The sequence below is a fragment of the Hippoglossus stenolepis genome, chromosome 10 (assembly GCF_022539355.2).
Source record: "Hippoglossus stenolepis isolate QCI-W04-F060 chromosome 10, HSTE1.2, whole genome shotgun sequence".
NCBI lineage: Eukaryota > Metazoa > Chordata > Actinopteri > Pleuronectiformes > Pleuronectidae > Hippoglossus > Hippoglossus stenolepis.
In genome coordinates, this window is record NC_061492.1 from 1,196,235 (window position 1) to 1,211,201 (window position 14,967).

A 14,967-nucleotide genomic window follows, 5' to 3' on the forward strand; every position below is an offset into this window, starting at 1 on the left:
GATTGGTTTGTAGACGCCGTCTGACCTGGGCGTGTTGTCAGTTGGGGGGGTAGTAGTCTTTCTGTTTGAATGGTCATCTGGTTGCCATGGTAACATCATGATGGTATCATTAGCAGCATCAGAACCTTCAGTACAGTATTACAGTACCACAGTACTACAGTACCCCACTAGTTCAAATGCATCAGATGAACGTCCTCGTGGTTCAAACATTTTATCGTCGGAGATGAAGACTGCAGCTGCTTCCGCTTCTTCTTCTTCTTCTTCTTCTTCTATTGTTTAATTCTGTCTCTACTTCCTGTGATTGGTCCAAAAGTCCAAACTATCCAACAAAGTGTTTTCACTGCAAACCAACAGAACCAGGTTCAGTTTGATCCAGATCCAGAACTCCTCTTCTGCTCTGAGGAACCTTTCACACCTGATGTTCAGGTTCAGACTGAACTGAAGAGTCTGAAGCTCTGGATCAAACAAGGTGTGAAAGGTTCCTCAGAGATCATGGGTCCAGGTCACCACCTCTCCATGGCTCTTTTGATTTCTCAGTAGTTCCAACATGAAGGTCTAAAATGTTGTTTTAAAGGAAGTAGATTCTGATAGTGAAATATGGAACCCTCTCAAAACAAGACCTGAGTTGTTCTTAATGCAGGGTCACATGTTCAGGTTCAGGTTCGTCGTTAAGACTGAACTCAGGTTCAGAGAAATCCCAGAACCTCCGTCCGAGCTGTGAACAAAGTGAAGCTCCCGTCTGCTCATCTGTCGGATCGTCGATGGATCGCTCCGACTGTGGCGAACGAACCCTTGATGACTTCTGCGTATTATATACATCCCCTAATGTAGGATCAGCTTACAAGCAAATCTGTTTTCAATCTACCTTTCCATTTCCTCCCCTGGTCCCTGACTAAAGTACATTATGGTGCCGCCGATGATGAGGGGATGGCTCCACTCATCAGGGAGGAAAATGAAGGACGGATTGCGGAGGCTTTTCCGCAGCGCGACACAAAGATCATTACATCGTGGAGAGAAACCTGAAAGGTGCTTCGCTCTCTGCGTGTTTGAACACACACGTCGACTCATTTCCATTCAGCACCGACGCAGATGCTTTACAACACATCCCCACCTCCAAGAATTCTAATAACACAAATACTTTTTAAATGGAACTTTCATTCAGTGTTTCAGCGAGCACTGATTGCATCCTGTGGGGGAAGTGTCACATCTGTGAGAGCTGCAGGGTGTTTGCACCTGTCGGAATACAAGAGGCCAGGCCGTATTAAATCTTAATGAAAGTGTCATGTAGAGGAAACATCCGTCACTTTCATCATTTTCACACATGAACTATTGTCGAGACACTTTCTGGAGTTTTCAAATATCAACACTTTTATAGATATTTGAAATCACTGAAATATTCTGTGTATTTCAAACAGGAAGCAGAAACCTTCAACAAACGATTCCACCACAACAAAGGGATCAGATGTTGCCAAGGTTTCTGATTTAAATTCTCTTAATCTTTAGAGTGAACAAATCCTGACCTCCGGTTCTTCATCCGCCGTCTCCGCCGTGTTCTGGAGCAGAGAGCTGCGACCCCACAGCTCCTCGGCTGCTCGGCTACCGTCGAGTCACACAGAGACGTTTACTTACAAGCTGTTAATTAAAACACACAAAGAATCGTTGGAATAAAAGAGTCTGATGATATCCAGTTTGTCCTTGATGATGTCACAAGGGCAGCCATTTGTTTGGTTGGTGTCGAGGCCCACCGCCGCCCCCGGTCCCCCCCCCGCTGAGCGGCGGGGACGCAGACCGGTTCAAGCTGTGGACGGTGAAAGTTTTGACATTTAAAGCCTTTAACTAATCTGTCCGTCTGCGTTTTGTCCCTTTTTCTCTGACTTGGCAGCGAGCGGGGAGATAATTTGAGAGCTCTGTCTGTCTGATGTACGGTAATCACATGTGATCTTTTCAACAGGGAGCCGGCCGTCTCGTTAATTTGACCGTCGGTGCGCGGCCGGACCCCCCCCCCACCCTCTGCCCGTCCCCCAATCAGGCCTCTGCCTGAAGAGTAATTGCGGAGCCACCATGCTTCGATGCGCTCGACCTTTACGACCTTAAAAGCCATTTCCATTTTTCTGACCACAAAAAAGAACATATCTTGTTAATTGCAAGAAGGCAAATATTCTCTCTCCCCTGCCCCCCCCCTCCTTCCTCCGTATTTGATTTCCCTTTGAAGGCAAAACGCTGAAAAGCATTTCCATTTTCATTCATCAACGCTTATCAGTCATCTGAAGGCCCCTTCAGCCACAATCAACATCACAGCTCCAACCGAGAGGGACGCAACAATGAGAAACTATCAACAATCGCAAGAAGCAATTTGCTTTAATGTGGAGTGTGTTCTGTTGCAGCTAACTGCTATTTCTTTAATCCTCTGACAGCTCTCCTCTGAAAGACAGAAGGAGGTGTCACAGCGCAGCGTCACCACACAGTTAAATCCACGGTACACAGCACTGATTCATGCAACTACTGCCTGTGGACCATTGAGCCAGGCACTTTATTAATTGTTCCAACAGTCGGTGTTCAACCGAGCGGCCCGAGTGAAAAATGTCCACAACTCTGAATTTTAAAAATGATAAACTATATTAACATGTGCACACAGAGTTTCAATAACAGCAACTTTACACACACACTTGTCTACTCTAGCTCGCCCCCTGGTGGCTGGCTGCAGTATAGGTCATAAACCCAACCTCCTCCATGTTAGCAGATGGGACATGGGCCAAACTAAAAAAATCAAAGTCCATCCAGAGTCCACAGGCTTGGGTCACGGAGGTCGGCGGTAGTTGCGTTTCCCAGACATCCCTCTCCACGCTTCCCAGCTCTTGTTGAGGGATCCTGAGGCGCTCCTAGGCCTGATGGGATATGTAGTCCCTCCAGCGACTTCTGGGTCTCCTCCCTGTTGGGCGTTCCACCTTAACTGGTGGTGCACGTACTGGTGGGACTTCGCAACTCTGGCTCCATCTCCTGATATCGCACAGCTACAGACTCTGGCTCCAAACGTCTTTGGCGGAGTTCATATCAGGGACATCGTTTCTGTACGGGGGAGGAAGTTGAGATGCATCGTCCATCTTTATTTAGTCTGTGTTGACTTGGTTTTGATTCGGGCGTCCATGGGTCGTCGGTGGAGGTCGAAGAGCGGAGAGTGACATGTGCCCTCTGAAGCTGACTGAAGACCAGTCACGCCTCCACATTCTGAACACGAGTACGAGTTCCACTGTGCATGAAGGGAAGGCTGCTGCTTCACAGGAGCAGCTGCAGCAGGAGCTGGGAGGCAGAGTGAGTCCGGTGAGGTCTGATTCTTCCAATGTTGCATTGTTCGATGTGGCACGAGCCAGATGCAGAGACTCCACGGTCAGATGAAGATCATTTGATGAGGCTGAAATGTCTGGAAAAAGCTTTTAAACGGACCTCGACTTGTTTCATCAAACGGTTTCCGAGGTCAAGAGAAGCGTTGCAGTGTGTTTCATCACAGCTGCTCCGGAGAGGCAGCTCTTCAACATCCACACGTCATCGCAGCTGAGAGTAGTTCAACGTTTGAGGAGAAACCTCCTGACATGAACCATCATGAACCATCATCCATATTCGTAGTTTATTTTCTGGCTAAAGCAGAGTCTCTGCATCTCTGCATCTCTGCATCTCTGCATCTCTGCATCTGAACTCGATGCCTGTTAGTCCAACACTTTGGTTCAGAACTAGTTATTTCAAATCAAATACATTTGATTGACATTAAATTTACCTTGAAAATTCTTTGATCCCAGTTGATTCCACCACCAGCAGCCTGATCCCCAGAGGTTGAACCCTTTGAATGACCCCAGGACCTTTTCTCTAGCGCCTGACTTTCTAAGGCTCTACGCTTCCTGCAGTAAATGATCAGTCTGTTGCTCTCCAGCACTTTCACACTGTGGCTGTAATGAACACTGCAGCCTGTAGGGGCCACTAGCGGGGCATCATTTGTACAGTAATCTACTGTATTAATGTTGAGGGCTGATTTCTTAACAAGTCATTTTTGGGCCCAGTGAGAATATTTCCCACAAGCTGCTGTGACATGTTTGATGTGAGACGAGCAGCAGCGGCGTCGGACCCGCTTGTTATCGAGGACATTCAGAGCAATCAGCGACAAACTGATTTGGGGACAGATGCACAAGGACCTTTGCATTCAGGTAAACACTAAATCATGGCTACTCCTCCGCCCGTCCTCCTCATCGTCCGTCCATCTTCTCCGTGTCATTAGCAGCGTTTTCCTGTTTCACAAACTGACCTCCCTCTGATGAAGTAAACATTGTTTAACGCTCAGTAATAGTAAGTGTGTGTTTATCATCGTATCCAATCACCGTCTGAGTTGTACTTCAGCGTTAACTCTGCGCTGCAGGCTGAAGAAACACTGCTGCAGTGAAACACAGGTCTAATTAAGGGCAAAAAATACATCTTTGGACCATCAGAAAAAAACATTATAGGTGTATTTGTGATGATTGGGGCCTCGACACATCGCTGCTGAAATATTTCAGGATGCCAGTTTTGATTTTGAGTGTGTTTACCCCGACCGGGGATTGTGTCCACAACTTCAAAATAACACCCGTCTGTCAAATGCAGATATCCTTCATCTTTACTAACTACTGACGTGGTCATTTTGGTTAAAGTTAATTATTAAATTATTCATCAAAGTTCCAAATTTGTAGTTAATACTTTCATGAGACTTAATCAATACATTGTCTCTTTTCCTTCCTTTGAAGGCTGGTGCCCCGAGGTAGCTTTAATGTAAACTAAAGTTATTATTTAATATTAATATTAAATATGTTTCTGACTGCCACATTTATTGAATGCCCAAAGTCACACCATATAATGCTGTCACACTTAAGGTATAATAATCACACAAAATGTACAATCATTTGATGATGTCATACTTTTACTTCACTCACACAAATTAATAAACAAACTTGAGCTGATTTGAATTTTATAAAACCCTCTTTTCATTTTCTGAACTTGTGTCCATTTGTTTGCACTTTGCTTCTGTCTCTTTAATAAGACTTCAGCTCTGCAGTTACGTCACAGACTCCCCCCCCCCTGCACTTCCTGTTGATATTTAACTTTTACTTTCACTCTGTAGCAGAACTTCCTCTGAACATTTAACACTCAGCAGATCACAAACATATTCAAGCAGCTATTTTACACCAAGTCTCTTGTCTGTGTGAGCTTGTTGCTGCCAAATGACTTTTGACCAGTTATCAAATCCAAGGCTTGAATTACTTTTTACAATCGTGTCCTGACACCAGAGAAACCAGGAAGCATCTGTTCCTCCCTGAAGAGACGCAGGCTGAAAACCAGACGATCACATTCACCTTCCAGACCAAACTGAACCAAACCAGACCAAACGTCCTGAGTGAGTCCAGCTACAGGAGAGAAGAGTCAAACTACAACCTGCCGACGCTCCACACACTGACCGTGAGTTTAACAAACACCTCGACTCAGAGAGGAAGTAAACCTCAGTGAAGTTCGTGGAGCTGTGACTGACTGACTGTCTGTTTTCAGCTTCACCTGGAGACTCAATGGCTTCCAGATCAGAAGAGGATCTCTGCTGTCCCGTCTGCCATGATGTCTTCAGAGATCCTGTCCTTCTGTCATGTAGCCACAGCTTCTGTAAAGACTGTGTGAAGAGCTGGTGGAAAGACAAAGAAGTAAAAGAGTGTCCAGTTTGTAAGAGAAGATCTTCAATGGTTGAACCACCTTGTAACCTGGTGTTGAAGAACCTGTGTGAGACCTTCTTACAGGAGAGAGATCATCCTCTCTGCAGTCAGCACTCAGAGAAACTCAGACTCTTCTGTCTGGACCATCAGCAGCCAGTGTGTGTCATCTGCAGAGATTCAAAAAAACACACCGACCACAGATTCAGCCCCATCGATGAAGCTGCACCACAACACAAGAAGCAGCTTCAGGAAACTCTGGAGCCCTTGAAGGAGAAGTTACAGTGTTTTGAACGTGTTAAAGTAGAGTGTGAACAAACAGCAAAACACATTAAGGTCCAGGCCGGACTCACAGAGACGCAGATCAAGGAGCAGTTTGAAAAGCTTCATCAGTTTCTGGAGGAGGAAGAGGAGGCCAGGATGGCTGCACTGAGGGAGGAAGAGGAGCAGAAGAGTCGGATGATGAAGGAGGAGAAGATTGAGGCTCTGAGCAGAGACATAACGGCTCTTTCAGACACAATCAGAACCACAGAGGACGAGCTGAGAGCTGAAGAGCGTCTCGTTCCTGCTCAACTACAAGGCTGCAGTGGAACGAGGTCAGCAGCGCCCCTGCTGGATGATCCACAGCTGGCCTCAGGAGCTCTGATAGACGAGGCCAAACATCTGGGCAACCTGAGCTTCAACATCTGGAACAAGATGAAGGAAGTGGTCTCCTACAGTCCTGTGGTTCTGGACCCAAACTCTGCTCATCCAGAACTCGTCCTGTCTGAAGATCTGACCAGTTTGAGAGGAGGAAAGAAACAGAAGCTTCCTGACAATCCAGAGAGGTTTGATCATTACCCCTCAGTCCTGGGATCTGAGGGTTTTAACTCAGGGACTCACAGCTGGGACGTCCTGGTTGGAGACAGTACTTACTGGTCACTGGGTGTGTCAGCAGAGTCTGTCCAGAGGAAGGGAGAGAATCTGTCTGGATTATGGAGAATAAGGTTCTATGAAGGTAAATACTCAGCATGGTCTTCATCAGCATCATCTGTTCTCTCTGTGCAGAAGATCCAGAGGATCAGAGTGAAACTGGACTGGAACAGAGGAGAACTGTCGTTCTCTGATCCTGATACTAACAAACACATTCACACCTTCACACACACTTTCACTCAGAAGATGTTTCCATACTTTTCACTAGAGATCCCTTGAAGCTGTTACCTGTGAATGTCTCTGTGACGCTGGATCAGAGCAGTTAGAGAGAAAGATTTGATTCATCATGTTTATTTCTTCAAGAGAAATCTGCTGAATTTAAATGTTAAACTCGTTATTCTAAAGCTTTGTTTATTTCTCCTTTTACTTCTCACTCGTTTTATTTCTCCTGTCGACTTTTCCACGTGTGTAAAAAGATTTCATTATTTTCTGATCTTTATCTTTGGTTTGTTTTTTACTTTCATGGAAAATGTTTTCTATCATTTAGATTTTGTGTGGATCCATGAAGTCGAGCAAACTGATGAAGATCCACATAAAAACACATTCATCAATAACAGCTGATCATTGTTCACATTCAACAAACTTTATTAAAACTCACATGAGACATGATTCATGTTTAATCACATAAAGTCTGTTCACATATGAAATAATCCAACATATATGAACATTTGTCTGTTTGATGTGATGAAGCCAAAATGATTCTGTCTGTAAAAGTGTTTATTCAACAGCAGCCTAGTGATGTGATTTTAATATTGTGATCAAAATAATAAAAACTATGAAACAGAAACAGAGTTCTGACCTTTTTTAAGTTGAAATGTAAATATAACATTATCTGTCATTAAGTATGATTTAACACTCAGATAGTTTCAGGTTTTTAAATTGAGTTATATATACGTTTATTCATGAATTATTACTTATTTAAATGTTGGGACCTAATAGTTGTGAACAATAGTTGGGCCGACATGTGAAGACAAAGCCGGAGACCACATGTCTTCTTTGTTCTGGGGACAAAAGAAGACATGTGGAACGTGCACTTGAACGTGCTGATGTCGGATATTTCACAAACTACAAGACACTTATTGCAGCAGCTCAGTTTTAACAGTCAAAGGATAAAAATCTGATGAAATGTAACATCTGCTTCATAAATACACACAAAGAAGAAGAAGTTGTATCGATGTTTATGGTGAAACACCTGATCAGCAACTCAGCGTCAAGTCCGTTAGATTTAATCAAGCTGCACCAAATCACGCTGAAAGACATCAGTCCTCTAAATACGTCCCCAGGCTGGTGGTCGGAGGCCGTTTGCTTTCAGGTCTCATCCTTATGAACACAATATCTCAAAAACACCGTGAGGGAATTTCCTCAAATGTGGTAAATACGTTCACTTGGACTCGTGGATGAACTGATTAGAATTTGATGGTCAAAGGCCAAAGGTCAAGGTCGCAGTGACTAACATAGCAAGAGGTTCAGAGCACGATGAGAAAACACGTTAGTTTCCCTTTGTGCTGATTCAACAAAATGTGATTAACACAACAGCAAAAAAAAACAACAACCCACATTTGTTTGTTCATTTTTCCAATAAATTAAGTTTATTTGTCAACAGTTGGTTTTACATTGTATTCAGCAGGATCCATGCAGTCAAGCTCTTTATGGCCAATACTAATAATAAAGATATTTCACATCACAGACCACAAAACATAAATAAACACAAACACCAAGCATTCCTCCCCCTGCGCGTCACACCGAGGTTTCACACCTTTACATATTTACACAGGTTCAACGTCGACCTCGCATTAAACTGTTTGTTTCTCATTTTGAATATGTTGTTGCATGTTTTCATCACCGAAGCAGTGGTTTTACTTCACTAAAGAAAAGGTAGAAGTAGTAACAGTAGAGCAAGGCACACAATTATAGTTTAAAGATTTTAAACCCTATTTTGTCCCACACACACACACACAGACACACAGACACACACACAGACACACACACCCGTCTCAACACCAATCCCAAACCCCAGCGTTAACTGCTAATCATCGTCTCAGGAGAATAAAAAAAGAAATCAACACGCGTTACAGTCGTGTTGTACGTACAGCATTAACAACAACACACGTCCTCGCCAACAGTCATCGCACCTCAACGCCTACACAACAACACCACACCAGCGTTCGCCAACTTTGGTCGTGTTGCATAGACAAAAATGCCGTTTTGATTTTATCTATCTATTTTTTTTGGGGGCCACTTCGGTCGAGCTAACGTAGCGAATATTTCAGGTTTATCCAACAATCCATCAATCGGTCTTAGAATCAATCAGGGTCTTAAAAGTTTGAGTATTTGAGTCCCATTAAAAGCTTGCAGTGATACGTCGAGGTCAACGGGAAGATGGCGCCCTTCTACCAACGAGAGCGTTCACCGGGGATCGACCAATCCCTGCCTCTCGAGTAAAGTAGTGGTTACGATCAGGTGGATTTCAGCGACATGGAAGTTGAGGGGAGAGTTACTAACTTTACGACGACGGCTACTTCTTCGATCCTTCGTCGTTCTCTAGGGGATTCAACGGTCCTGCTCCACCAGCAGTTGGAAAAGGACGGACTCGGTTTTGTTGACTTAAAGACGACTTCCTGAGAACCAACAGAACAACACGTAGGTTGAACCTGGTTTTCCAGATTCACCACATCGCCAACGCCATCGCCTGCCAACTGCGAGTCCCTGTCAAGTGATCAAGTTTGAGAAGTTGCAGTGAAGTGGCTGATTGTTAAACATCAACTGGACTGATCATGAACGGTTTAAAGCTCAGGGACACACAGGAAGTCGTCTGAACGTGACGCTGGAAGTGGGGGGGGCTGCAGCACCCCCTACTGGCACGGGACTGAAAATGCAAAGCAGAATTCTTTTTACGAAACAAATCAATTAAATAAAAACTAATTTCATAGAGGAGCATAGGGAGCCTCTGATTTCTTATTTGAATATTTTCCGAACAATCAGTGTATTTCCTGTGTATCTGATGCACAAAGTCAACTTTACGCCTGTTGTGGAGTAAAATCTTCTCAAACTGGTATAAAATGATCAAATTATTATAAATAAACAAATACTGTACTTTCTCTCAACATTTCCAACTCTGACTTCCAGTGATCCTGCCTCCAAATAAAGATCAAGCGAGAACCATGACGTCGTCCAATCCTCAACTCGTGTTTCACTCACAATAACACACTTCTATTTTAGCATCTACTGTAAATTATAAACTTATCGGACTCTTCATATCGTGTAAAGTTTTATGTGTAACTCCAACAAAGCTGATTACACTGATGTGCATGTGGATCTTTCAACATGTTTTAGTATTAATAGCTTTTATTCACAGGAAATTATCTTCTACGATGTTTTGTTTGGGTCGACAGTGACGATGCTTCTGTTAAATCCTTGAAATAAAACACGTTTAGTTTGACTTGAGGAGTCTGGAGACGCTCCGGCTGTGAGATGCAGATATTATTGTCCGTCCACTGAGTCTTATGACATGTGCTGTGTAGCTGTCCCGCACATTAATATGAACACTGACGTCAGCTACAGCTAAAGACTGAGAACATGCTACCTGTGCTACAACACTGCACTTTAACCGTGTGTTAATAAGACAACAGGTTGTTTTCCGACAAACAGTGGGTGAAAGTTAAAGTTCATGCAAAGTGGCTGAAGACGTGTGTGTCCCAGCAGAAGCAGAACTGAGGTAGCTCCAGAAAATAACCAGACGAACCAGAACCAGACGAACTCGGCCTCGGGAAAACAACGGAACGTTTCCCGAATAAGAAAATACAGAAGGTCTGTGAGAGCGTGAAGCAGCAGCCGACTCACATCCACCTCCTCCTGAACATACTGGGTGATTAAACTAGGGCTGGTGCACACTTCAGGATGAACTGGACAAATTTAGATTCACCCCCTTCCAACTATCGGGGGGGTGTTCCCGATTATCCCGAGTTTACTAAATAATCTTAATGCTACAGATCGGGTCGGCTCTCGAATCGTAAATATCAACCATGTTGGGTCATGATCTCCGATGGAAGACACATGAGCATAAACCCTCGACAGCCAATGAGAGCGAGCCGAGCGGGAAGAGTCACCAACCAGATGTTGTTTACTTTTACAGCAGCGAATAAAAACAACAACAACAACAACAACGTATCCGACTCAGCTCGAGCTGCAAAAGCTCGTTCCACGTTTTGTTCTTCGCTGTAAAACCGAACACACGACGTCGGCCCTCCTCCATGTTAGTTTTTCTTCTGAAGTCACGTTCGAGTCTCTGGAATCACGACTGTTGGTGCGTTTTTTATAAATATGATTTTAACAATTGATTAGATCTGTCGTCGAGTCTGTGGAGTCTCGGGTTTTGAAGTGTTTGAAATCCTCTCGTGTGCACCAGGCCTGAGAAGATGGAGCGGATTCTGTTTTTCATCCAGACTGAAAATGTGTTTTTATATTCAGCCCAGTTTCAATGTCTGACCTGTGACCTTGGAGACTCTCCACCTGCCTGTGAGCTCAGTTCACTGCTTTGTCTAACAACCGGATAATCACATTTACATTGTTGGATATAGGTTCACTACATGTTTTATTTCCTAACTCTTTCGTTAATGAGGCTGGAACAGTTTTGTAAATATCAGAAACCACAGTTCATCCCTGGGAACGTGGAGAGTGAAGGTCACCCTGAGCTCTCAGTCCGCTCTGTGGAGATCAGCTCAGATCAGAGGAGGCAGCCGGAGGGTCGGAGCCCAGGAGAGAGAGCAGCTCAGCGGGGAGGAGACGCAGAGAGCGCCCCCTACAGCTGGATCCCGGAGGTTCCAGCTCCCGGCACAGGTAGTCGCTGGGTGGACAGAGACAGAAACAGCTCGTTAGACTAATGTTGAAGCACTGACGACATAATCAAAGACCTGCTGTCCCAGATCCTCACCAGAGCAAATGTGGATTAATCCGCCGCTGAAAATAGTCCCCAGATAATATTTATTTTATAAAAACGTTTTACACATTTTAAACTGTTTCCAAAAACGATCTAAATAAACATATTTGCTCTAAACTCAAGATTTCATTTTCCAACTATTTGAATTTTATACTTTATTGTAAATTTCCCTTGTTTTTGTTTCATTCTATCATAATTATTTTAAATTGGCTTGTTTAATAATTCTAATGCTTTTCTTCGCTCAGCAATGTGCAACACTTGGGATGAAATGTGTTTTAATTCACTTGTCCTTTATTTAACAAGGAAATAAATACAAGAGGGGAAACACACAAATTAACACAATACATCAGAGCACAGATTAAAAAAACTAAACAAATAGAAACAAACAGGAAACAATGGAAAATAAAACACACGTTAAAAAGACGTTGTATGGAAACTGATTTCTGAAGGAGATTCCTGTGATTCCTATAAAAGCAAAGCCGACCTAACAACGCTTTTATTTTCTATTAAAGTTTGTGGAATTAATTTTCTTCTCCTGTGATTTTATTATATTTTGTAAAACAACAGTTTTCGATTAACATCTGTTTTCATGTTAATATATTCATACTTTTATTCATCAGGTTGTATTCATCAAATTAAATATTCAGATACGGCTTCATCTGTCCTCTCCTCTTCTGCTCTCTTTTATTCGAAAGACAGTTTCCTCCTCTGTGTCGTTTTCTGTTCGGCTTTACGATGAAACTTTACACACACACACACACACACACACACACACACACACACACACCCCCACACACACACTCTCTCTCTCTCTCTCTCTCTCTCTCTCTCTCCTGTGTGTTTTGCTGCAGACCTTCTGCTGTCTGGGTCACGGAGCACATCATGAGCCGCATTTACGATTGCTTTAATTGCACCTGTGTCTCTGTGTGTGTCTGTGTGTGTGTGTGTGTGTGTGTGTCTCTGTGTGTGTGTTGTGTGTGTGAACAGGTGGGCTAGACTGGGGCACGCCATGGGGGTCAGGACCAGCTGTACACATCACTGATATGATGTGTGTGCAGTGCGTGCGTGTCTGTCTGTGTGTGTGTGTCCTTTGTCATGAGTGTACATGCGTTGTGTGTGTACACTGAGCTTGATTTTGCACTTTGATGTGTGTGTGTGTCTCTGCAGGTGAGTGTGTATGTGGGTTTGTCCTCTGGTGTGTGTGTGAACAACATGTCTGTCTAACCTGCAGCTGTTGGGCTGTCAGAGCTTCTACCTGGACTTTTATGCCCTGCCCTCAGGGATGTGTGTGTGTGTGTGTGTGTGTGTGTGTGTGTGTGTGTGTGTGTGTGTGTGTGTGTGTGTGTGTGTGTGTTGTGTGTGTCTGTGTATTAGTTTGTGCGTATTTGGAGCATGGGGGCAATAGGTTTTGCTTAGCCCTGGAGGCACCCACAGGGCGGCCACATCACACACACACACACACACACACACAGTGATTGTGTCAGTGATCATCTTTGTTCTGCAGCTTCCTGGTTTTATCTTTTTTTATTGAAATAGAACTTCTCTGCTCGTGTGCAGCCTGGATCACACTTTGGATTCGTTTTTTTTCAAATCACGCAACAACTCACGAGGACGAGTTTATTCCAGGATCAGTTTAAACATCGATGAGAGAAACGTCCCACAGAAATATAATAAAGATGCTTTCACGTACTCTCACTGGCCCCGCCCTCGAGGTGGGGTATCTCACTGAGGCCTGGCTCCGCCCCTGCGCCGCTCTGGTGGTGAGAGTGACAGTCGACTGAGCGCTGACCTGCGGGCGAGAGACACAGAAAAACACAGTGAGAGAACCGGTTCGGACAGGAATGGAAAGATGGAGCGAATTCAGAAGAAAGAGAAGGAATGAAAGAAAAGAGAAAGTTGATCCCTCCGTCAGCAGAGAACAAGAAAACAAGAGAGAGAGAGAGAGAGAGAGAGAGAGAGAGAGAGAGAGAGAGAGAGAGAGAGGGAGAGAGAGAGAGAGAGAGAGAGAGAGAGAGAGAGAGAGAGAGAGAGAGAGGGAGAGAGGAGAGAGGGAGAGAGAGAGAGAGAGAGAGAGAGAGAGAGAGAGAGAGAGAGAGAGAGGAGAGAGAGAGAGAGAGAGAGAGAGAGAGAGAGAGAGAGAGAGAGGGAGAGGGAGGGAGAGGAGGGAGAGAGAGAGAGAGAGAGAGAGAGAGAGAGAGAGAGAGGAGGGAGGGAGAGAGAGAGAGAGAGAGAGAGAGAGGAATAAATCAAAACATTATCGGCCTGAAACATTGTTTGTCTTGTTTTCTAATCGGCTTGTTCTTTCTTTCTTTCTTTGAGCCCAAACTGATGAAAAGTTGTAAATTAAAACAACAAGCATCAGGCCCCAAACAATCATCTCGCCCACTTCACCACACGCTTTTAATTGGTTCACGACTAATCACTTTGTAAAGACTTATGTAGCTATTATCCCCCCCCCCATACATCTACCATTGTGACACACACATACACACACACGGATAAATACAGACACACATGTGGATATGTAGTCACGACTATGTGCACACACAGACACACACAGCAGCTTGTTTTTAAATATGAAAAATATCTAAAAAATGTTGGAAAAAACAATAAAATCTTAAAATTACAAAAACTGAAATTATTTAAAAGAAAAGAAAGAAGAAAATCTTTGTCTCAACGTTTGTTCTTGACCTTGTGGAAACTGCTCTCACTGTCTTAGTGGATAATTAATTATAAACTATTACATTAACTGATTTTAACAGATTATTTAATGTTATTACCAACTGCTTCTTACATTGTTATTGGACATGTGATTATTTGGTAACACATGTGAATGTCACGTCAATAACAATTGTATAGTTTGGAAAGCAGAATGTGTGCGTGATGGTTTAATATGTTAGAAAGTTACGATAACGTGAGCTGAGTGAAAAACAACACGACTCAGATCGGAAACGACCTCTTCGCTCGAGTTCCTCCTCCAGAGTTCGAGTTGACGAACAGAGGCGGCGCAGAAAGAGAAGAAGAAGCCAAACTCATTTGCATGAGGAAATAGAAAAGTTAAAAAAGAGCACAAACACGCTAATTCAGCGATGAAAAGAATTGAACGATCAGTGCAGGAAGGGAAAGCTCTTAGCTGATGAATCCTAATAAAATCTGACTGATAGTAATTATGCTGATGTTGTTCTGTGGACCTTAACCTTTTAACTGAAAAACTGAGAAGTCTGCAAATCCTCCCATCCATTAACACCTGAGGGAGGAGGAGAGGGGGATGAGGCGGAGGAGGAGAGGACGGAGGGGGGACGAAGAGAAGAGGGAACACAGAGAGGTGTGAAGAGGAAATGTGAACAC

At 43.8% G+C, this 14,967-nt stretch overlaps 1 protein-coding gene and 1 pseudogene across 2 annotated transcripts in view; one reads left to right on the plus strand and one right to left on the minus strand.

The window, feature by feature from the left end:
* The first annotated feature begins 5,576 nt into the window (after window positions 1-5,576).
* On the plus strand, window positions 5,577-6,922 carry LOC118116612 (annotated as a pseudogene).
* Window positions 6,923-7,892: 970 nt separating this feature from the next.
* Window positions 7,893-14,967, minus strand: part of akap6 (A kinase (PRKA) anchor protein 6) — a 144,174-nt gene continuing 137,099 nt past the window's right edge. The window contains exons 22-23 of one of the 2 annotated variants that reach the window (XM_035168124.2): window positions 13,310-13,408; window positions 7,893-11,526 (exon numbers count right to left, since the gene is read on the minus strand). In XM_035168124.2, coding sequence (XP_035024015.1) covers window positions 11,482-11,526; window positions 13,310-13,408 — 144 coding nt within the window. In that variant the 3' untranslated portion in view covers window positions 7,893-11,481. The remainder of the gene's footprint in view (window positions 11,527-13,309; window positions 13,409-14,967) is intronic. The other variant, XM_035168126.2, reaches the window with a different exon arrangement.